The sequence below is a fragment of the Scyliorhinus canicula genome, chromosome 2, assembly GCF_902713615.1.
Source record: "Scyliorhinus canicula chromosome 2, sScyCan1.1, whole genome shotgun sequence".
NCBI classification, from domain to species: domain Eukaryota; kingdom Metazoa; phylum Chordata; class Chondrichthyes; order Carcharhiniformes; family Scyliorhinidae; genus Scyliorhinus; species Scyliorhinus canicula.
The window spans coordinates 168,241,521-168,266,641 of record NC_052147.1 but is presented as its reverse complement, the minus strand read 5'-3'; the positions used below and the strand labels follow the sequence as shown (position 1 = coordinate 168,266,641).

Sequence of the window (25,121 nt, the reverse complement as noted above, 5' to 3'; positions counted from 1 at the left end):
AGGAAGAGAAATTGAGTGGTCAGCAGTTTACTGGAAATGGGATTGCAGAAGCACCAGTTGGTCTCTTGGATGAGTGATCTCAGAAAAGGATGGGAGAGAGTCAAGAGAAAAGTAGATCAGTGCAAGGAGGGAAATTCTGTAAGTTTCAATGGGATCCCCCCCTCATCCTTCTAAACTCCCTTCGAGTGCATATGCTCTCATATGACAAGTCCTTCATTTCGGGGATCATTCTTGTGAATATCCTCTGGACCGTCTCCAAGGCCAGCACATCCTTCCTTAGATATGGTGCATAAAACTGCTCACAATATTCCAAATGGAGTCTGACCAGAGCCTCAAACAACCTCAACAGTACATCCGTATCCTTGTATTCTAGCCCTCTCGGCATGAATGCCAGCATTCCATTTGCCTTCCTAACTGCCGACTGAACCTGCACGCTGACCTTAAGATAATCCTGAACTAGGACTCCTAAGTCCCTTTGTGCTTTTGATTTCTGGAGTCTTTTCCCAATGTGAAGATAGTCTATGCCTCTATTTATTCTACCAAAGTGCATAACTTCACATTGTTCCACACTGTATTCCATGTGCCCACTCTCCAAGCCTGTCACGGTCTTTTTGCAGCCTCTCTGCTTCCTCAACACAACGTTTCCCTCTACAGATCTTTGTATAATCTGCAAACTTACCAACAATGCTCTCAGTTTCTTCTTCCACACTGTGAATAACTATGGTCCCAATACTGATCACTGCGGAACGCCGCTAGTCATAGGCTGCCATCCTGAATAAGACCCCTTTGTCCCCACTCTCCGCCTTATCCCAGTCAGCCAGTCCTCGATCCATGTCAGTACCTTGCCCCTAAAACCATGGGCTCTTATCTAATTTAGCAGCCTCCTATATGGCACCTTGTCGAAGGCCTTCTGGAAATACAAATAGATCACGTCCACTGGTTCACCTTTGTCTAACCTCCTTGTTACCTCTTCAAAGAATTCTAACAGATTTCATAGAATAGAATCCCTACAGCACAGAAAGAGGCCATTTAGCCCATCAAGTCTACACCGACCCTCCGAAAGAACGTCCTACCTAGGCCCAATTCCCCACTCAATTCCTGTAACCCCCACTTAACATTTGGACACTGAGGGACAATTTGTCACGGCCAATCCACCTAACCTTTGGACTGTGGGAGGAAACCGGAGCATCCGGAGGAAACCCACGCAGACACAGGGAGAACATGCAAACTCTACACAGACAAATACCAGAGGTCGGAATCAAACCCGTGCCCCGTGCGCTGTAGGCAGCAGTGTTAACCACTGTCCTGTCACATTTGGCAGGCATGACCTCCCATTGACAAATCCGTGCTGACTCATCCTATTTTACCATGCACTTTTAAGTACTCTACAACCTCATCCTTAATAATACTCTAAAATCTTTTTTTTTTTATGTTTTTTTATTGAGTTTTCATATTTTATATCCAACAAATTACAAATTATTAGAAAAAAACACGCAAAAATTAACATGTATATTTACAGGTAAGCATCTTCATAATAACAACTGTGGCCGCCCCTTTAGCCGGCATACATATTTTACATTCCCCAATATGGCCGAGGCACATGTTTATAGGCATTTATTTACAGTTTGGTTTTGGGCCTTAGCTTGCCATCAAACCCCCATAACGAAAACGTAGCCCTCTCTTCTCCCCCCCCCGTTACCTTCCCCCGATTCCCGTCCATTTTCCCCTGATTCTTGGCCACCCGACTATTCTTCCTCTTGTTCGTTGGCCACAAACAGGTCCCGGAACAATTGCATGAATGGCTCCCATGTTCTGTGGAAGCCGTCGTCTGACCCTCGGATGGCGAATTTGATTTTCTCCATTTGAAGAGATTCCGAGAGGTCAGACGGCCAGTCTGCAGCTCTGGGCGGTGCTGCTGACCGCCAGCCAAACAGGATTCTACGGCGGGCGATTAGGGAGGCAAAGGCAAGGGCGTCCGCCCTCCTCCCCAGGAATAGATCAGGCTGGTCTGAAATCCCGAAGACCGCCACTATCGGGCATGGCTCCACCCTCACCCCCACCACTTTGGACATAGCCTCGAAGAAGGCTGTCCAGTACTCCACAAGTCTGGGGCAAGACCAGAACATGTGGGCGTGGTTGGCCGGGCCTCTTTGGCACCGTTCACATCTGTCCTCCACCTCCGGGAAGAACCTACTCATACGGTTTCTTGTTAAGTGGGCTCTATGTACCATTTTTAGTTGCGTCAGGATGAGCCTTGCGCATGTGGAGGTGGAGTTGACCCTATGCAGTGCTTCGCTCCAGAGTCCCCACCCTATCTCAATCCCCAGGTCGTCCTCCCATTTCATTCTTGTTGCGTCCAGTACAGTGTCGTCCTTTCTACCAGTCGGTCATACATGTCGCTACAGTTCCCTTTCTCTAGGATACTTGCGTCCAGTAGGTCTTCCAGTAGTGTCTGTCGTGGCGGTTGTGGGTACGTCCTTGTCTCCTTTCGTAAGAAGTTTTTGAGCTGCAGGTACCGTAGCTCGTTCCCCCCGGCTAGCCGAAATTTCTCTGTCAGTTCGTCCAGTGTTGCGATCCTGTCGTCTGTGTATAGGTCCCTGATTGTCAGTGTCCCCCCGTCCTGCCTCCACCTTTTGAAGGTGGCATCAGTCAGTGCTGGTGTGAACCTATGGTTGTTGCAGATGGGAGCCTTGTCCGACATTTTGGTCAGGCCAAATTGCTGCCGCAGTTGGTTCCAGGATTGGAGGGTGGCTGTCACCACCGGGCTGCTGAAGTGTTTTTTGGGTGGGGATGGGAGTGCTGCCGTGGCGAGGGCCCGGAGGGAGGTCCCCGTGCAGGAGGCCTCCTCCGCACGCACCCACTCGGCTTCTGGCTCCTGGATCTATCTCCTTACTCGCTCGGCTGTTGCCGCCCAGTGGTAGAATTGTAGATTCAGGAGGGCTAGCCCCCCCCGGATTTTGTTTTTTGTAGGACCTTCTTTGGGATCCTAGCATTTTTACCCCCCTATACGAAAGCCATGATATGTTTGTCCAGCACTTTGAAAAAGGCCTTGGGGATGTAGATCGGAATGGATCTAAACAGGAAGAGGAACCTGGGCAGTACGTTCATTTTGATCGTCTGGACTCTCCCCGCGAGAGAGAGTGGGAGTGTATTCCATCTTTGCAGATCCCTTTTTACTTCCCCCCCCCCCCACCTTCTCCTTAATAATGACCATTTCACTCACCTCTAATCCCTGACTCTCTTGAAGTTCGGGTATGCCACTGGTGTCTTCCACTGTGAGGTCTGATGCAAAGTACCTATTCAGTTCCTCTACCATTTCTTTGTTCCATATTACCACTTCGCCAGCCTAATTTTCCAGTGGTCCAATGTCCATTCTTGCCCCTCTCTTACCTTTTATATACCGAAAAGAACTCTTGCAATCCTTTTTTATATTACTAGCTAGCTTACACTCATATTTCATCTTCTCCCTCCCTTATAGCTTTTTTACTTGTCCTCTGCTCGCTTTTAAAGGCTTCCCACTAATTCTCACCATATTGTATGCTTTTTTCTTTGCTTTTATGCTGTTCTTGACTTCCCTGGTCAGCCATGGTTGCCTTGTCCTCAGCTTAGCATGTTTCCTCCTCAGGGTGAATTTCTATTGTGCCTCCCGAATAACCCCCCAAAACTGCTGCCATTGCTGTTGAACTGTCTTCCCTACTAGGTTCCCCTTCATTTAAAAATAAACATTTTATTAAGGCATTTATGATTTTATAACAACAAATATAAATGTCAACATAACTCCGTAAATAACACCACCCCCCCCTCCCCCCCCACCAACAACCACAGCCAGCCAACATGACTTATACACACAATTCCCCTGTCCCTCCTCTTCCTCTCGCTGATCCCGCCTAAACTAACCTAAACTATACTATCTCACCCGACCCACCAGGTTTCCTAACTCCTCCCTTATTCTTCTAACGGTTTAGATTTCCCCGAAAAAGTCGATAAACGGCTGCCACCACCGGACAAACCTTAACATTGAACCTCTTGGGGCAGACTTAATTTTCTCAAGCTTGAGAAACCCAGCCATGTCGCCAACCCACACCCCCGATTTCGGGGGCTCCGAGTCCCTCCACGGTAATAGGATCTGTCTCTAGGCTACCAAGGAGACAAAGGCCAAATGTCAGCCTCTCTCGCCCCCTGGACTCCCGGGTCTTCCGACACTCCAAAAATTGCCATCTCTGGAGTTGGTGCCCACCTTGACTTTCATACCGTGGGCATGACATCGGCAAATCCCTGCCAGAATCCCCTAAGCTTCGGACATGCCCAAAACATATGCACATAACTCGCGGGCCCTTCCACACATACCTGTCCTCCACCCCTTCAAAGAACTTGCTCATCCGGGCCACCGTCATGTGTACCCGGTGGACCACCTTGAATTGTATCAGGCTGAGACTGGTACATGATGAGGACGTGTTGACTCTACTCAGGGCATCCTCCCATAAATCCGCCTCAATTTCCTTATCCAATTCATCTTCCCACTTGCGCTTAACCTCCCCGATCTTGGTTCCCTCCCACTCCATAAGCTCTTTATAAATTTCCAAGACTTTCCCATTCCCCACTCCTGTCTATGAAACTACCTTATCCTGTATCCCCTGTGGCGGTAAAAGCGGAAAGGTCGAAACCTGCCTTTGAACAAAATCCCTCACCTGCAGATAATGAAACCCATTCCCATGCGGCAATTCAAACTCCTCCTCCAAATCCTCCAAACAAGAAAAGCTCCCCGAGCCTCTCAATACCTGCTCTCTGCCATCTCTGAAACCCCCCATCCAACCTCCCCGGTACAAACCGGTGGTTCCCACAAATTGGAGCCCACACCGATGCTCCCTGCACTCCCATATGCCTCTGTCACTGCCCCCAAACTCTCAGAGCCGCCACCACCACCGGGTTTGTGGAGTACTGAGCCGGCGAGAACGGCAGAGGTGCTGTTACCAGTGCCCCTAAACTTGTGCCCCTACATGATGCCGCCTCCACTGCGCCCATACTGACCCCTCCCCCACTACCCACTTCCTAATCAAGGCTATATTTGTTGCCCAGTAATAATTCTTAAAGTTCAGTAAGGCCAGCACCCCCTGCCCGCCAATCCTCGCCTCTGCTCCAACAGCCCCTTCCTTACTCACGGAGTCTTGCCCGCCCAAACAAACCCAGATATCACCGCAATGACCTGCTTAAAAAAAGCTTTTGGGATAAAATAGGGAGACGCTGAAAAATAAACAAAAATCTCAGGAGAGCCGTCATCTTTACGGTCTATATCCTCCCCGCCACTGACAACGGGAGCATGTCCCACCGCCGAAAGTCCTCCTCCATTTGTTCAACTAACCGGGCCAGATTTAATTTATACAACTGCTCCCATCCCAATGCCACCCGATTCCCAAGTATCGGAAACTCCCTCCCACCACTTTAAATGGCAACTCCCCGAGCCTCCTCTTCCGTCCCCTCGCCTGAATCACAAAAACCTCACTTTTACCCGTATTCAATTTGTATCCTGAGAACTGGCCAAATTTCCCTTGGATCCACAAAATCTCTCCCATCCACCCTAACGGGTCAGAAATATACAGGAGTGGGCTATCCCCTTTTAGCCACCTGAGTTGGCCACTTCCCCAAACAAATTGGAGAAACACAAAGACAGCAGGGAAAAATGGACAGTCTAACCAAACAAGCAGTTTTGCAGAGTTCCTGTGTATTCTGCCTGCAAAGAAAGCAGACAGCACTGAAACCAACAGTTATACATATTGATGAGCGATCCCCGGGAACAATAGCTACAACAATTAGCTACATTTGAGACACTCAATAGCAAGTCAGACTCCGCGGCGCCAACGGGAGTCCGAAACAAAGGCGACAAACAAGCCAGAAAGAACCGCCCAGCGATCGAGAATCAGCCCCAGTATTGGGGAATTCAAACCAATCGATTGGTATGGGATCCAATCGATTGGAAGTAAGCTCGGGGTCCGCCCAAAAGGGCGCAAACCCCTGGGACCTATAAAAGACAGGTCCCAAGTTCAGTTCACTCTCTTAGCCGGCCCTCCCAACAGAACATCTTAGCAGCTCTCGAAGAACTTGACCGTAAGAAGGAGAGGCCTGGCCAACTGCTGCACCATCAAGTAAATGTCCAGTCAACGCACGCTACGAGATAGATGCTCCTGACCCCTTAGTCCATACCAGCTGGAAGCCTGCAGACCCAGGATCGAGCAAGAGGCCATTGTTCCCTGACCCAGCGGGTTCCCTTATCCAGATAAGTATTGGCCTGTTAGTGGTAGGAACAGCCTAGTCTTTTAGTATTGTGTGCATGAGTAGTGATTAACTGTGTATTAATAAACATGTCTTGATTTGAACCTTGCTAATTGGTGTATTGAGTCATTGATCTGAACTTGAACTTGAACCTCGGGGCGGTATCATAAGGATACCTGGCGACTCTAGAGCTAAGTAATAAAACAGAGCCAATTGAGTGTAAAGCGCACTCACTGGAACGAGCAACACCCTTCCGGTCCTTTGACATTCTCAGCGCCATTGCCAGTGGCTCTATGGCCAGGGCAAACAGCAGTGGGGAGAGTGGACATCCCTGCCTCGTCCCCTAGTGCAGCCTGAAATATTCCGAGCTCACTTGGTTCGTCCGCACACTCGCCACCGGTGCCTGTTACAGCAACCGGATCCAGTCCACAAAATCCTGCCAAAACCCCAACCGCCTCAGGACCTCCCACAAATACTTCCACTCCACCTGTCAAAGGCCTTTTCCGTGTCCATAGCGACCCTCCCATCTGTTCCACCTTCCTACTCTCGGAGGGCATCATGATAACATTCAATAGCCTTCATACATTGACCGTTAACTGTCTTCCTTTGACAAATCCCGCCTGGTCCCCCCCCATCACTCCTGGAACACACTCCTCTATTCTGGAGGCCAAATTCTTGGCCAGCAATTTGGCATCTACGTCCATTAAGGAGATTGGCCTGTATGACTCACGTTGTTCTGGGTCCTTCTCCCGCTTCAGAATCAATGAGATCGAAGCCTGTGACGTTGTTGGGGGAAGAACACCTTGCTCCCTAGCGTTGCTTTCACCAGCAACGACCCCGCACCCCAGAAAACGTCTCATAAAATTCCACTGAGTATCCGTGCGGCCCCGGGGCCTTGCTTGACTGCATGGCCTCCAATCCCTCTACTATTTCTACAATCCCAATTGGGGCTCCCAGACCCCCCACCAACCCTTCTAACCTGTTCGGAAACTCTAAGCCCTCCAAAAATAACCTCATTCGCTCCACCGCAGCTGGGGGGCACCGATTCGTACAGCCGACTATAAAATTCCTTGAACACCCCGTTCACCCCCGCTGGGTCCAAAATCGTGATCCCCCCTCTATCCTTCACTCTTCCTATCTCCATAGCTGCCTCTCGTTTCCTGAACTGGTGTGCTCGATCTGCAACTTCTGCCTTTTCTTCTGCAACCCCGCCTCCGGGGCCTCCAGGTACCTCCTACACACCTGGAAAAAAAATCCCTAACCAGCCTGTCCATTTTTGCCTGTTCCACCTTCTCCCTATGAGCCCGTACCAGAATCAACTCCCCCCCCTCCCCAAACAACTGCCTTCAACTCCTCCCACATCGTTGCTGCCGAAACGTTCCCTGTGTCATTTATCTCCACATAATTCTGGATGGCTTCCCTTACCTGCCCACAAACCTCCTCATCTACTAACAGCCCTACGTCTAATCTCCAGTGCAGATATTGGCCCCCAGCCTTGTTCACCCATAAATCCACCCAGTGTGGGGCATCGTCCGACACTACAATCGCTGAGTACTCGGCGTCTACCACCCCTGCCATGAAAGCCCTATCCAAGACAAAAATGTTGATCAGGGAGTACACTGTGTATATGGGAGAAAAAAGAAAACTCCTTCGATCTCGGTCGTCCAAACCACCACGGATCCATCCCTCCCATAAACCCCTTTAGTTTGTTCGCCGCAGCCGCTGACACCCTCCCCGTCCTCGAACCCGACCGATCCAGCCTCGGACCTATAACCGCATTAAAGTCCACCCCCGCATGATCAGCCGATGCCAGTCCAGTTGCGGAATCTTCCCAACACCCGCCTCGAACTCCGCGTCGTCTCAGTTTGGTACATAGATGTTCAATTATACCAGCAGCATCCCCTCCAACTTCCCACTCACCATAATGTACACCCTCCCCACCCCCGAGTCTGTCACTTCAAATGACACCCGCTTATTGATACAAATACCACCCTTCCTAGTTTTAGAGTCTAGCCCCGAATGAAATACTTGCCCACCCATTCCTTCCTCAGCCTAGTCTGATCTACCACCCTCAGGTGTGTCTCCTGCAGCATCGCCACGTCCGCCTTGCACGAACACGCAGGCCCTATTGACTGGCCCATTCAGTCCTTTCACGTTCCATGTGACCAGGCTCCCCCCACCACACACCGATCATCCATCACCCTTCTTAGGCCAGCCTCCAGTGTCCCGAGCCTCTCCAGGCCCGCCCTCAGGTGTCCACCATCATCGACCCCCATTCTGTCACCAAACGGCAGTCCCTCCCATCAGCAGATCAATACCCCTCTCTCCATAACAAAACAACAATCCCAATCTCCTTCAGCAAACTTCTCACCTGCTGGCCCTCCACTGCGCTTCCATGAGCTAGCCCGCCCAGCTAGCCTGGTAGCCCTCGCCCATGGTGCCAAGCATCCTACCCCCCCACTGATCCCCCTCCTCGACCAATTTACATCCATTTGCAAACATTACAATCCCCAACAAACACAAAGGAGAAAATTCCGCTCACCATCCCCCATTAAGAACAAAATGAACCCGCAAACAAAACTGAACAGCGGCCCCAAACTTAGTACAAAACAATACATACAGAAGAAGAAAAAAGAAGTTTAACAGCAGATCAAGAACACAGCTACTCGCCCCAAGTTCAATGTCCTCCATCACCTGCCAGTTCCCTGTCACTGGCAAAGTTCATCGCCTCTTCTGGCGTTCAGAAGTAAAGTTCCTGGCCCTCGTATGCGACCCACAAACATGCTGGGTACAGCAAACGGGCTATAAACCCCTTCTTAAAGGAGGGCTGATTTCTCTTTATTGATACTCACCCTTCTTTTGGCCAGTTCCGCACCCACGTCCTGATAGTTACGCTGCTCATTACCTTCCCATAGACAGCTCCCCGTCTGCCTGGCCCACCTCAAGATCTGTTCCTTGTCTAGGAACCGGTGCAGTCGTACCATCGTCGCCCCTGGTGGCTCATTCCTCAATGGCTTCCTCATAAGCTCCTTGTGTGCCCTGACCACCTCCAAGGGTCGAGCAAACGCACCTCACCCCAACAGCTTTTCAAACATACGTGCCACATATACACCTGCGACTGCTCCCTCGCTGCCCTCCGGCAGACCAACGATCCTCAGATTCTGCCAACGTGATCTGTTCTACAGATCCTCCACTTTATCTTGCAGCCTCTTCTGATGGTCGTTCATCAGCCCCCTCTCCACCGCCATCACGGCTTTCTGATCGTCGTGCTCAGTCACTGCCTCCTGTATCTTCTGGATGGCCTGACCATGGGTTTCCAGTCTCTTTATTCTCTTTACTTATTACTCTTTCCTCTGCTGAGCAAATTTCTCATGAAGAAAGGCCACAAGTTTTGGTCCCTGACCTTCCGCCATAATCCCCTGTGTCGCAGGCTCCACTCCAACCTTCGACCAACGTTCTCTTCTTTTCAGACCACTTCTGGTCCACAAATCCATACACTACTTCACCAGTCCTTATTTTGTTGAACAAATCCACCGTAAATCGGGAGAAAAGGTCCAAATGTTCCACCTCGAGAGGGAGCTAAAATGTGCGACCACTCACAGCATTATCGGCACCGGAAGTCCTAGGACCCCCTTCTCATCAATTCTGGCCAGCTCCTCCCTCATGTCTTTGCAGTTACTTTTATTCAATTACATTTGCTACATCTGATTGCAGCTTCTCCCTCGCAAACTTCAGGCTAAATTCTACCATATTGTGGTCACTGCTCCCTAAGGGTTCCTTCACCTTAAGTTCCCTAATCAAGTCTGCCTCATTACACATCACCAAAGTTAGAATTGCCTGTTCCCTAGTAGGCGCTACCACAAGCTGCTCCAAAAAGAAATTGCACAGACATTTCACAAATTCCTTTTCTTGGGATCTGCTACCAACCTGATTTTCCCAGTCCACCTGCATATTGAAGTCCCCCATGATTACTGTAATATTACCTTTCTTATGCCTTTTCTACCACCTGACCTATTTTCTGCCCACATCCTGACTACTGCTGGGGGGCCTATACATAACTCACACCAGGGTCTTTTTTCCTTTGCGATTCTTCAACTCTACCCACACAGATTCTATACCTTACGATCCTATATTGCTTTTTGCTATCGATTTAAGTTCATTTGTTACGAACAATGCAACCCCACCCCTCTGCCCATCATTTCGATAGGACACATATCCTTGGATATTGAGATCTCAGCCCTGATCCATGTAGCACAGGGGGCAGCGACACTATCGCACTGTTGCTTCACAGCGCCAGGACCCAGGTTCGATTCCCGGCTTGGGTCACTGTCTGTGTGGAGTCTGCACATTCTCCCTGTGTCTGCGTGGGTTTCGTCCGGGTGCTCCGGATTCCTCCCACAAGTCCCGAAAGAGGTGCTTGTTAGGTGAATTGGACATTCGGAATTCCCCCTCTGTGTACCCGAATAGGCGCCGGAGTGTGGCGACGCAGGGATTTTCACAGTAACTTCATTGCAGTGTTAATGTAAGCCTACTTGTGACACTAATAAAGATTATTATTATTACAACTGTGGAGACGATGCATAGAAAGATTAGTTCAAGGGCTATTCAGGAGTCTGGTAACAGCAGGGAAGAAGTTTTTAATCTGTTAGTGCGTGTTCTCAAACCTTTGTACCTTTTGCCCGATGGTAGAGGTTGGAAGAGAGAATAACCTGGTGGGAGGGATCTTTAATTATGCTGCCCACTTTCCCAAGGCAGTGGGAGGTGTAGACAGATCCCCTTTTTTGCTGTGCCTGAAGTTAGATTCCTGCCACTTTCTATACTCTCTGTTCTATTATGTGCTAGAAACAGAAAATAGAAGCACAAGCTCATTCGGCCCTTTGATTATGATCATGGCTGATTGTCAAGTTCAGTACCCTGATCCCGCCTTCCCCCAATATTCCTTGATTCCTTTAGCCTGAGAAGCTATATCTAATTCCTTCTTGAAATTACACAGCGTTTTGGCCTCAACTACTTTCTGTGGCAGCAAGTTCCCCAGATTCACCACTCTCTGGGTGAAGAAATTTCTCCTCACCTCAGATTTACCCTTTATCCTCAAACTATGACCCCTAGTTCTGGACTACCCCACTATCGGGAACATTCTTTCTGAATCTACCCAGTCTAATCCTGTTGGAATTTTGTAAATTTGTATGAGATCTCCTCTTAGACTTCTAAACTGCAATGAATATAATCCTAACCAATTTACCAGTCCCGCCATCCCAGGAATCAGCCTGGTATGTTCTTGAAACTTTACTGACCTCTCCTTCAACTCGTTTGAAGTCCTCATCATCAACCTACACTTTCACCTTATCCTTTAACTTTGATTTTCTAATTTTCCATACAGCTGATTTAGTTTAAAGCCCTAACTACAGCCTTAGTTATGCGATTTGCCAGGTCTCTGGTCCCACCTTAATTCAGATGAAGACCATCCCATCGGAACAGCTCCTTCCTTCGCCAGTACTGGTGCCAATGTCACACGAATTCAAACCCATTTCTCCCACACCAATCTTTGAGCCACGCATTTACCATTTTAATCTTATTGATCCTGTGCTAATTAGCTCGTGGCTCAGTAATCTGGTAGTAGTCCGGAGATTATTACCTTTTTGGTTCTGCGTTTTAATTTAGCCCTTAGCTGCTCATATTCCTTGAACCGAACCTCTGTCTTTGTTCTACCTATGTCATTGGTATGTATGTGTACCACGGCAACTGGGTCTTTACCCTCCCACTCCAAGTTCCTCTGCAGCCCAGATGAGATTTCCCAAACCCATGGGCTTGTGGAGGATGGGATGCTTTAAAGAGATTAATAGTGGAGACAAGAAATCCAGGTTTTATCTGCTTTCTATAGAACTAGTAGGTCATTGAACCCCTCAAAATTGTTCCAACAATAGTTAGAGCAGGGCTGATGTGAACCTCAATATTGCTTTTATCTATCCAGTGCACTGCATGCATACACTTGTGCCTTTGTTAATTAGGTGTGTTTCAATCATTGTCCAGGTGACACTGCATCTGTGTGTGCAAGCAATGGATTAGAATTTACCAGTTATCGTCTGCTTACTTCAATTCCCACCCCACCCTTAAACTTACAGTCATATTGGGTAGCTTTGCCCAAATCTCAAACAATTCTTTCCCATAACCTCTTGTGCGGAATCTTTACAAATGCTTTCCGGAAATCTATATAGACAATTCCTCTGTCCATGATGCTCATGACCGCCTCGAAAATTAAACTAGTTTAATCAGATGCGATCCATCCTACCCAAATCTATATATTCTCTGATCAGCTTGTACATATTAGTGGCTGGTTTAGCACACTGGGCTAAATCGCTGGCTTTGAAACAGACCAAGGCAGGCCAGCAGCACGTTCAATTCTCGTACCAGTCTCCCCGAAACAGGCGCCGGAATGTGGCGACTAGGGGCTTTTCACAGTAACTTCATTTGAAGCCTACTTGTGATAATAAGCGATTTTCATTTCACTTTCATCTCATTTCATTACATTTCATATTCATATTCAAGCGCTCAGTCACTCAGTCCCTGATGAAAGAGTCCAGTCAATTCCCCAATATCGTCAGATCAGTAGTTTCCTGGTTTCTGTCACGTTCCTTTTTTAATTACTGGTAAATTTTGCAACAAAAGACATGGGGTGGGATTCTCCGTCCAACCGCACCCATTTTCTTGGGTGGCTCGCATTTGCCATCAGCGGGATCCTCCGTCTCGCCAGCCAGCCAATGGGGTTTCCCATTGTGGGCACCCGCATACCCTTGGGAAATTCGCGGGCTTGAGTGCGCTGCCAACGAGGTGGAGGATTCCGCCGGAGGAGAATCCAGCCCCTCATTCCCAAATTTAGATAGCTTTTGAAAATGATAATGAACATGTTGGAAATTTCTCCATTTATCTCTTTTAGTAGCAACTGTCAGGAGATACGTCATCTGATGTCCTGTAATTTTTCTATTACTGTATTTTTTAAAAATACATAAAATCCAATAAGCTCTAATTTCTTAAGATTCCCTGATATTTCCACCTTCACCAAGGGTCACAGAAACATCAACCCCTTTACAATTCTAGTCATTAAATGAGGGTTACTGATCAATTGATCCTTTCACATACCTGCAGTCCTTGCCCATCTACTGTTGTCGAATTGCATTTGAAAGCCTGATTGTTATCATCTGAACTTGTGGTAGTTGGTGAATCATTTTCAGCCTTTTTCTGATTGGGCTGTCTATCCTTTAAAACAGAAAACCAACCAAAACAATTAATCAAATCTGATACCAGCTTATCTATATTTTGTTGGACATACCAGCCAGAGGTCCACTCACAAATGAGTGCAATGGTATTCTTGTCAATCAAACTCCCCAAGTCGATTAAGCCCCCAGTAGGATGGAAATCCTTTCATGAAGCTATGCCCCTTCGATTTCAAAAATATGGTTTTCAAACTTTAAACTGACTGGAAACTTTGCCATTTGAACTGAGACAGATCAAATTACTTAAAAATGCAAGGCCTTCTTCCAAAGTGAAGGTGTAAACAAAAAGGATACCCTCAAAGGAGTGCAAAGGGAAAGACATTTTTTAATAGTTCAGAGACCCATTAAAACCTGTCACTGTCTAAGGGAGGAACATTATAAAACAAAGTGTTGGATATTGAAACAATGGCCGTCACAGACAGACCCACTCAAAATCTTTTTGAAAATACACAATGGGTGAAGTACAACAGGCCAGAAGGTTTTCAGCACAGGAAACAGCCTAATAGCTGGTCTCTCTTGTTTTATTTCGGAATAAGCGCATTATTCAGTTCAGAAGCCAACTTTACTAGAATTCTATCAGCAAGCTGAGATCTCATAATAATTGTAACATTCTCCATATCTGACTACATCACTAAAACCACCAATCCAAATTGGCTGCACCTTTTAAAATCTATGCATCAAGGCCAATTAAAGGGCACATGACCAGTTTAAAAAAAATATTTTTTCCCAATTGGACACCCATGTGTGTTTTTTTTTATTTCACAAAAATACTCCAGACTTGATTAATTTGTAAATTAATATCTAGCTTAATCACACACCAATGGAATAATTCCAAATATTCAAACCTGCTCACAGCATTTACACTTAAAGAACAATTTTTCAGTCAGAAAATAACATATTTATTCACAACACTCAAACTTCGGAACTTAAAGTATGTACATTTGAAGAAATTAGGAGTCTACTTAAAAGAAATGGTGACTAATTTAATTATTTACTTCTCACAATACTTGAAGTGTGAAAGGCGGAAATGAAGAAAGATCAATTTGTTCAGTCACTCAAGATTTTCAAAGCATTTTTAACTGCTGCTTATTTTTGCAAGGCTTTATTTCCTGCTGAATTAAGAAGTGGTATGGAGTTGGAAGAAGTGGACCACTGTTTTTTGAATATTTCATTCAAGTCAACATTTATTATACGTGAGAATGCCAAGAGTGAAATTCAAAAACAGGAACTTTAAAAAGATTAGGAGGAAAGTAAAGCAAAATTACACTTGAAATGCTTAGGCATTGTACAAGAAACTCAATCGTTGAAGTCTTACCAGAACTACTGGGCATATATAGGCGGGAAGTAATATGTGGTCTTTTAATTGGCCACCATCACACTCGGGTTTGATATGTGACACACATTTGTTGTGAAGCTGCAAAAAAACAAACAAACAAGTCATAAGTAACTCAAACTATGAATTTCAAAAAGCTAAAGATGAGCTTAACAATCAATGATGGAGGGCTAAGCTGTCCAAGTAGATTCTAATGTAATTTAATGAAGTCAAGAGTCAAAGTTCAAGGATCGTATATATAGGGTCAGAACTTCTTTGGAGTGACAATCATAGTCAGATTGTCACTTTGCTTTTTTTTACTCACCTCATTCTGGACAGATACCTGTGTGAAGCGGTAAGTTTAAAGGTCTCAGCCACTTTGAGAAGCCAGGGAGAAGGTAAGTGAGTGAGGGTGGTTGTGGCAGGGGTGGGGGGTAGTTGGGGGACCAGGGGGTGGATTGGTAGTCTTGTTACCCAGGAGTTGTCAGCGGCTTAATTTCTCTAACATTTCCTGGGCAACTATTCCGTTAAAACAGTGGACCATCCGAAGTCTCCAGTTTGGATCAGTTTTGGTTGGTCCCAATACAGGATGCCCATTGGATATTTAAATTGCCATACAGTCCTTGCATGGGGATTTCCGGGAAAGATGGGGGGGGTGTTCCCCAGTGTATCTTCTGGGGTACCTCCTTCTGGGATAAGCCCCAGGAAATGGAAGTTCTGGATTATGATTAAAGTAATATGTAGGTTTCTCAATTGCTTTATCAAAAATATTACACTCTTAAAGCAAAAACAAGGGGGGGGGGGGGGCGATTCTCTGAGCCCCGCGCCGGGCCGGAGAATCACCGCGCCATGACGCCTGTGCGTGGTTCTTCGAGGTGCAGAGAATCGGTGCCATTTGTGCCGGCGCGTTAGGCGCGGCGCCGGCTGCGGGCTGCTGGAATCTGCGGGGCCGCCGATTCTCTGGCCCGGATGGGCCGAGCGGCTGCGCAGATACACCAAAGTCCCGCCGGTGCCGTTCGCCCCTGGTCGCTGCCAGCGGGAACTCTGTGCGAACGGTTGACGGGCGGCCTGTGGGGAAGAGGGGGGGAGGGGGCCCCTTTGCCCGGGGGGGGGGGGGGGGGGGGGGGGGGCTCCGATGGGGTCTGGCCCCCCCCCCGGCCCACTTTCCGGCACGGCCGGCCCCTGAACACCGACACCATGCTGAGTCGGGGCCAGCGCGCTAAAGAAGTCCCCCGCGCATGCGCAGGTTGGCGCGGCCCAACTGCACATGTGCGGGTTGGCGTTGCACCGATTTGGCTCTGGAAAAGGAGACTGGAGTGGCGTGAACTGCTCCAGCGCTGTTCTGGCCCCCCTCCAGCGTACCCGGGCCCGGTTCGTGCCGTCGTGAAACACGACGGCATTCACGACGGCGCGAACACTTGGGCTCCATTTGGGAAAATTGCCCTTAAGGAGTAAAAGCACACAAGGGTTTGAGGCTCAAGCAGCTGAGGCCTGCAAGCATGTATCCCACTTATCCTCTGAAGTGCAAAGCAAACTATGGCCAGGAGAAAAATGAAGACATTTGATATCCTGAAAAATAAAAAGAAGAATCTATAGACAAAATAACTTCGGACAAGGTTTAAACATTGACTTAGAAATGAAGATCTCCTCATGCTGGGTTCTTTCAGGAGGTAACCCTGACATACCTGTGAAAAAAATCTGCATATTGTCTGTAGTTATTTGTGGAAATGCAATTAACGTTGTACCTGTGTATTTTCAAAAAGTGCATGACAAAATGCGACACAGGAGGCTTATGAATAAAATTATGTTTATGGTATTCTACGAATTTGGGCAGCATAGTCTGGAAACTGAAAGTGGTGTATTGGACTGGGAATACATAACATCAGCATTCCTGAAGTATCGCTGTTGAGTTCACGAATCTCCTTTATTCATTTGTAGATGAGTGAGGGATAATCTTGAGGTGGAGTTGCTGGCCTCCTTGCTTCTGAACCAGAATCTCTGGGTTCAGTCCCAATCCAGGACTTGATGGGCAAGGAAGGTATGTGCATAACACAACCAAATATGTTGTGAATCAATTTGTAAATCCCAACAACATATTCCAATGGGAGGCGGTAAGAGGGGGAGAGAATGTTTGTCAGCCATGTGGTGGAAAGAAATTGAAGCATTTTAAAATTCTTTCATGGGATGTGGGCAGCACTGGGCTAGTTTATATATTTATCATCCCTAATTGCCCTTGAGAAACTGGTGGCCAGCCACCATCTTGAACTGGTGAGGTCTCTGTGGTGTCGGTGCACCCAGAATACTGTTAGGAGGAGAGTTCCAAGGGAAGCACGGTGCCGCAGTGGTTAGCACTGCTGCCTCATGGCGCCGAGGTCTCAGGTTCAACTCCCAACTTGGGTCACTATCAGTGTGTTGTTTGTACATTCTCCCTGCGTTTGCGTGTGTTTCGCACCCACAATCCAAAGATGTGCACGGTAGGTGGATTGGTCATAATAAATTGCTCCTTTATTCGAAAAAATGAATTGGGTACTCTCATTTCTTTTTAAAAGGAAGGAACCTCCAGGATTTTGACCCATTGACAAGAAAAAAACAAGGTAGTTCCAAATCAGGATGGTATGTAGCTTGGAGCGGAACCTGCAGGTGGTGGTATTCTCATGTATCTGCTGCCGTGTCCTTTTAGGTGGTAGAGGTTGTGGGTTTGGAAGATGTTCCATAAATGCTGTCCATAGCTCGAGGTTAAAACTCTGACTCCTTGTAGGGGATGATTGCCTTAGCTGGCTTGACGCCTGTTGTTAACAGCATGGGGTTCAATCCCTATACCAGCTGGGGTGGATACAGGACCTGCCTCCTTACCCTACCGACGGTGGAGATCAGGCACTGTGGTTTGGTGGCACCTTTAGACAGAGAATTCAAAAGAAGTGAAGGAGAAAGTTAGAGCCATAGAAAGGCTATGGCACAGAAAGATGCCACTCAGTCCATCCAATGCTAGGGTACAATATCACATGGTCAACTGTGAGAAGGACCTTCAGTGACTTCAGAAAGGCACAGAGAGGTTAATGGATTGTCCAGCTACCAACTGAAAAGTATCGCAAATGACAGGATGCATTTTAAGAGGTCAAATTAAGGTGTGGAAGGAAGCAATAAGTAATGAATTTAAAAGGAAGAGAGGCATTTTGGAAATTCTGATACACAAATCTTGAAAAGTGCGGGAGCAAGTTGGTAAACTTGTAAAAATTGGATCTGCAATAAAATTTCATAATGGGGGCACAAAATACATAAGCAATGTGCTGATGTTAAACCTGCAGAACGTATTGATTACCCCACAGTTGCACCCAGTTTTGGATGTTCTACTTCAGGTAGATGCCAATGCAGGCCATTGCCAAGGATGAGAACTTCATAGATTTGAGAAGGAATGTTAAAAGAAGTAGCGAGGGGTAGACCAAATAAATACAGGCCAGTCAGTCCAACCTCGGCAATGGGAAAATTATTGAAATTAATTCTGAGGGACAAGGTAAACTGTCACTTAGAAGCATAGATTAATCAGACAGTTTCATGAATTGATTAAAAGGTTGTGTCTGACACATTTGATTGATTTTTTTCAGGAAGTAATGAGGAGGATTGATGCCGGCAGTGCAGATTATGTGGTCTATGTAGATTTTAGCTGCTTAAAAAAAAATCCATATGATTCAGGGGAACGTGTCATGCTTGGCTGTCCATGAGAAACCTGAGCATATTCCAGTATTGCAAACTCTTGTACTGATTCAGGGATACCCAAAATAAACTTTGTCAACTTTTTGTGCAATTTGTTAAAGCCCTTGGATCTATTTTTCCATGGAATTACCATCTGTTTTCCAAAACCTATAAACTTTTGGCCAGGCCTCACAGGCATCTAATAGAGTGTCTTTCTTGTTGATGTCCAGTATTCAATTCTATAAGAAAATCCAAACCTCCATTACTATCCAACTGATTGACCATCTTAGGGGGAAAAAGAACAAGTTTTTATTTTATGTAGGAAGCAACAATACAAAGGCCAACTACTCTTTGGTAGAATAGTTATCCATGTCCAACTATCAACCTCATTCTTTCAATCGCCACAAGGCTCAAACTCTCAGAACACTGGAGGGGAATGGTACTTTGACAATTCAAACTTGATTTCTGCTTTTTTCTACAATCACCCCCAGCATTATATTTTTATAGCCGTTGAAATCATTTCCTTGTTGGCTGCCTTGTATCATTCGCCAATTCTTGCACTACGCTCTGTGACGGGAAGGCCCATCAGAAGTCTCCGAATCAATCAAATTTGGCCACTTCTAGCCTTGGCACAAATTAATTGATCATTCTTCAAACAAGCGATGGGTTGCGAGACTGGCCCTACACTAGAGTTACTTAAACTATCAGGCATACAAATCGGAGGTGTGGTAATTTTAAAGAATTATTGCAGAATGTTTGGAAGTGCTTTGGAGTGTTTTTGGAGGCTTTGGGTGAATTTGTGGATTTGACAGGGAGTGATGCTGCATCCTCAGTTTGCACATCTAGGTCTTCCGGGAAATGCAGCAGAGGATACAGAAGGGGCAGGTTATGCACAATGTCCTCAGCCAAGTTGGGGCCAGTTTCCTCCATGCTCCTCAACAGGGACAGGCCTGTTGGCAGGTCAACCAATCCACTTAGCATCTCTGTTTGCTTGTCCATTCAGTGGTGGCCTGAATGCCCACTGAAGTCCTCACCTGAGCCCTCTACGGCAAACCAGTCACGACCTCGCCCACCAGTGCAGCTCGCAAATAATTACCCCATGGCCTGGCTATAGCCCACTCATATCCAGTGACTCACCATGTGCTGATCCCAAATCTATAGTTTACTCCAATGTATATGCAGTACCAATATCGGAGCTGTTTGAGGGTAAGACGGAGTATCTGGATATTAGGTTTGAGTACTGAGTACCGGGATGTACTACTGGATGCAATATGAGTGTGGTTCCCTGGGAATTATGAGGTGCCATGTGAAGACGCAACCACCTGAATGAGGTAATTAAACGTCTTGTGGCATGGCTGCCAGATCCTTGAGAGTTAGCCTCGCTGGACATCTGCTCTTACTTTCTTGTGAAGATGATTTTTGATGACTTCCTAAACAATTCCCCATTTCTCCACAACCCCCTCCACTCCACACAATCCTGCAGAACCATGGGGCCTCTCCACCTGCCCATTAATGCATCCAGCGCTGCATCCAGGAATCCTCTCCCTTCCCTAGTATCCATATGAGAGGGGTGTACTGCCTTTAATAATAGCAATCTAGGTGCACTATGTCGCTTGTGAATAATGCTACCAGGCTTCCTTGGCGAGTGCAGAGGCAACTGAGAGGGCCAAAAGGTGGTAGCAGCATGGGACTTCCTTCGCTGGATGTTATAATCATTTAGATGAAGTGGGTGCAGCATAATTAATTCTGCCTGCTGTTACACAACCCTGGGCTAGTGCAAGGTCAATTCCAGCCCCACTCAACCCGGAGACACAACACACGTGAATTAAATAATAATTGTTCGAAAACCCAAAGTTTTTGGCCCTACGCTACCCAATAACCAGTCACCAGGTATATAAACGAAAACACAATTACTTTTTATTAATAAGGACTATAACGAAATAAGCAGCAAGTATAACTGGTTAACTATTATCTAATTCCCCACTTTAACTTGCCCCACCCTCTATATACACACACACACGCGCGCACACACACAAAAGGGGAGGAAGGCTAAAAATCATAAGTAAATTGAAAAAGGGTTTTGTTTCAAATCGCTGCTTCCCTTTGCCGCATCTCCATTTCCCTTTGCCGCGTCTCCGTTTCCCTTTGCCGCATCTCCGTTTCCCTTTGCCGCATCTCCGTTTCCCTTTGCCGCATCTCCGTTTCCCTTTGCCGCATCTCCGTTTCCCTTTGCCTCATCTCCGTTTCCCTTTGCCGCATCTCCGTTTCCCTTTGCCTCATCTCCGTTTCCCTTTGCCGCATCTCCATTTCCCTTTGCCGCATCTCCGTTTCCCTTTGCTGCATCTCCGTTTCCCTTTGCCGCATCTCCGTTTCCCTTTGCCTCATCTCCGTTTCCCTTTACCGCATCGCCGTTTCCCTTTGCTGCATCGCTGTTTCCCTTTGCTGCCTCGCCGTTTCCCTTTGCTGCATCGCCGTTTCCCTTTGCTGCATCGCCGTTTCCCTTTGCAGCATTTCCGCTTCCTTTTGCTGCATCGCCGTTTCCCTTTGCTGCATCGCCGTTTCCCTTTGCAGCATTTCCGCTTCCTTTTGCTGCATCGCCGTTTCCCTTTGCTGCATCGCCGTTTCCCTTTGCAGCATTTCCGCTTCCTTTTGCCGCATCTCCGTTTCCCTTTGCCGCATCTCCGCTTCCCTTTGCCGCATCTCCGTTTCCCTTTGCCGCATCTGTTTCCCTTTGCCGCATCTCCGTTTCCCTTTGCCGCATCTCCGTTTCCCTTTGCCGCATCTCCGTTTCCCTTTGCCGCATCTCCGTTTCCCTTTGCTGCCTCACCGTTTCCCTTTGCCGCATCTCCGTTTCTCTTTGCCGCATCTCCGTTTCCCTTTGCTGCATCGCTGTTTCTGTTTGCTGCATTGCTGCTTCCCTTTGTCGCATCTCCGTTTCCCTTTGCTGCATCGCTGTTTCTGTTTGCTGCATTGCTGCTTCCCTTTGTCGCATCTCCGTTTCCCTTTGCTGCATCTCCGTTTCCCTTTGCTGCATCTCCGTTTCTCTTTGCTGCCTCACCGTTTCCCTTTGCCGCCTCACCGTTTCCCTTTGCTGCATCTCTGTTTCTGTTTGCTGCATCTCCGCTTCCCTTTGCTGCATCGCCGTTTCCCTTTGCTGCATCGCCGTTTCCCTTTGCTGTATCGCCATTTCCCCTTGTTGCATCGCTGTTTCCCTTTGCTGCATCGCTGTTTCCCTTTGCTGCATCGCCGTTTCTGTTTGCTGCATTGCTGCTTCCCTTTGTTGCATCACCATTTCCCTTTGCTGCTTCGCCGGTTCCCTTTGCTGTATCGCCGTTTCCCTTTGCTGCATCGCCGTTTCCCTTTGCTGTATCGCCGTTTCCCTTTGCTGCATCGCTGTTTCCCTTTGCTGCATCGCCGTTTCCGTTTGCTGCATTGCTGCTTCCCTTTGTTGCATCACCATTTCCCTTTGCTTCATCCCCGGTTCCCTTTGCTGCATCGCTGTTTCCCTTTGCTGCATCGCTGTTTCCCTTTGCTACATCGCTGTTTCCCTTTGCTGCATCGCTGTTTCTGTTTGCTGCATTGCTGCTTCCCTTTGTTGCATCACCATTTCCCTTTGCTGCATCGCCGGTTCCCTTTGCTGCCCCTCCTTTTCTCTTTGCTGCAACGCCATTTCTTTTTGCTGCTCTCCATTTCTTTTTCTAATCTTTTAAATTCCCTCTCATGCACGAACTACGACCGAATTCTCTCCAGCTGAATTTCCCCACCAGAGAACATCCTTGATGCTGCACTATTTTGTGGACTTCCCTGTGTTGAGCAATTGTGCAGTTATCGCCAACTTCCAAGCTCAATCTAGTACCTCTATTTTTAATTCCCCTGCCAATTACCCACTTTAACTCTCCCTCCACTCTCAATTCTCCACTTTAACTTGCTCCCCAACTCTCTCTGCGCCCACACACACACACAACAAACAGAGGGGAGGAATGGGGTGAAAGTCATGAATAAAAGAAGAGTCTTTATTTCAGATGGTTGCTTCCAGCACCTGATTCCTCTTCAAACTGTGCTTTCAGTTCAAGGTTGTTTTTTACACTAGATTCATTCAGGTCTCTGTAGTTTCAGAAATACAGCACTCACAGCTTTTCTGGAGAGGAAGAGAAAGCAGGTCCTTATCTTTGTCTGTTTAGAGCTCAGCTGCTCCCGGAGACTTCCGAGAACCATCCCACTGCGGTAGGTCCAATCACCACCCGTTACCGGGCAGAGCACGGCCTTTTGACCACTTCATTGTCACCAACCAATCAATCCAACCTAGCCCCACCCCATCTCTCTCTGGTGCTGAGAAGTCTGAGTTCATCTGTTCAAACTAGCAGAGTGTCCTCTCCTGTAACTTCTGAATTCTTTACTCCTCTCTGCTGCTTGACTTAAAGACACATGTCAATTAATCACCATGGATCACAAATAATAACAACAAAATAAAAGAAAGAGGAAATAAGGGAATAAATAGAAGGACCCTTACGCTACCTCAATCTGACGGGGCATGGGCATATTGATAATTATGACCCCAGCGCCTGAATTGATATCCTTGCGTGTTTCTTACCATCATTAACCTTCAATGGCAGCACGGTAGCATAGTGGTTAGCACAGTTGCTTCACAGCTCCAGGGTCCCAGGTTCGATTCCCGGCTTGGGTCACTGTCTGTGCGGAGTCTGCACGTTCTCCCCGTGTCTGTGTGGCTTTCCTCTGGGTGCTCCAGTTTCCTCCCACAGTCCAAAGATGTGCAGGTTAGGTGGATTGGCCATGCTAAATTGCCCATAGTGTCCAAAAAGTTACTGGGTTACAGAGATAGAGTGATGATGTGGGCTTGGGTATGGTGCTCTTTTCGAGGGCCGGTGCAGACTCGATGGGCCGAATGGCCTCCTTCTGCACTGTATATTCTATAATTCTATGAATGGAAAAGCCTAAACTTTAAATTTAATTTACATGTTCAATGAAAATGAATAAATGGTGAAAGAACAAGCCAAACAACCTGCACGATATAGCCAAACGGTTCTGATGCTTTCTACCCTGGCCAGAGCTGCATCTGGCAACAGTGTTAAATAGCCTATTTATGCACATGCCATTTTTTACAGAATATGTCAGTGTAACCGCTATGTTCTACTACTACATTCTTATGAGATGAGAAACTTATCCTGGGGAGGCCAGTTTCACTATCTACTTGATGACCTCCAGAGATGCCAAATAGAGAAAGGAGTTGCCTCATACATCAGGTCTTCTTGGGACATTAATGAGATATGATGGGCTGGATGCTCCGATCCCCGACGCCGGAATTGCGTTCGGCAACGGGGTGGAGAATCCCCGATGATGCCAAAATCGGGGGCAGTGCCGCTTTCGCTATGTTCCGCCCCTGAAAAGCGGCGTACTCTAGGAATAAGGCACACGCTGTATCCACGGCCTCGGGTCATTACCTGAGGCCTGTCCTGCAATGCTCCTTTCCTGACTGACTGAGTTCCTGATGGCGTGGGCCATGTGAGGTCTCACCCTTCGTCAACTTAGTGTGGCGGCTGCGGACTCAGTCCAGCGCCGCCACAGTCGGGGGAGGACCGATCCATGGGCGGGGAGGAGGGGGGCTTTATCCGAGGCTGGGGGTGGGCAGTCCGGACGCACGAGTGGCCGAAGTGGGGGGACTGTTTTTGCAGTCACGTACCCGGCAATGCTCTGGGCGTATCGGCAGATAGAGCTGGGTGCTCTACACCCGGAGCAGGGAATTGGTGGCCGTTTTGTGCCAGTTTCCCTTAGTCTACAAAACGGAGAATCCAGCCTAATTTCTTGCACGGCCTCAAACTCTCAGCCACAATCTCTGATCGGGTCATTCCTTATCTTCCACTTTTGGAATCATCCATGCCTTGTACAGATTCCATTAAGCACATCCCCGATCCTGAAGTGAATTCAAAGTTAGGGATCTCTGCTGTTAGGTCAGTGATGAGGTGTCAATTCTTTATCCTACATTCGCCCCATGATTCTATTCATCCAAATGGCGGGTCGATACCAGCTGAAACAACTACGGCTTCATTGAATGCTGGCATGACTTTATGTGCTTTCTTTGACGGGCAACATGGTTGGCGCAGGCTTGGAGGGCCGAAGGGCCTGTTCCTGTGCTGTACTTTTCTTTTCTTTCTTTGATCTTTGATGTGTTTTTCTGAATCATACTGAACGAGAAGGTTAGTTTTACTCATGACTTTGTCTATCCCAAGGAGCACAATGCCATTGTGGCAGCTGGCAGGAAGGGCAATATGGGACAGCACTGTGAGCCATTCAGTTGTGAAGTTAAGCATTCCTGACATCCTGGACGCATTTAGCTGCATGTTCACAATCTTTGTCTGGCAGCTGCAAGACCACGAGACAGAGTAGCATTCTGCAGTAAAGTAAAGGGCCGCTGTTGCAGTGTGAAACGTTCTGTGACATTTCCCCATGACATTGGACCAGGTTCATCTCTGGGGCGGGATTGTCCAATCCTGCGTTAGTGTCCACGCCATCGTAAACGCCATCACGTTTTATGACGGCGTGAACGGGCCACTCCCACGACTAAT

At 47.4% G+C, this 25,121-nt stretch overlaps 1 protein-coding gene across 4 annotated transcripts in view; it reads right to left on the bottom strand.

Moving 5' to 3' along the window:
* Positions 1-25,121, bottom strand: part of LOC119961672 (diacylglycerol kinase beta) — a 797,376-nt gene that overhangs the window by 375,307 nt on the left and 396,948 nt on the right. For all 4 annotated transcript variants that reach the window (XM_038788967.1, XM_038788974.1, XM_038788981.1 and 1 more), the window contains 2 exons: positions 14,854-14,952; positions 13,405-13,521 (listed from right to left, as the gene is read on the bottom strand). In XM_038788967.1, coding sequence (XP_038644895.1) covers positions 13,405-13,521; positions 14,854-14,952 — 216 coding nt within the window. The remainder of the gene's footprint in view (positions 1-13,404; positions 13,522-14,853; positions 14,953-25,121) is intronic.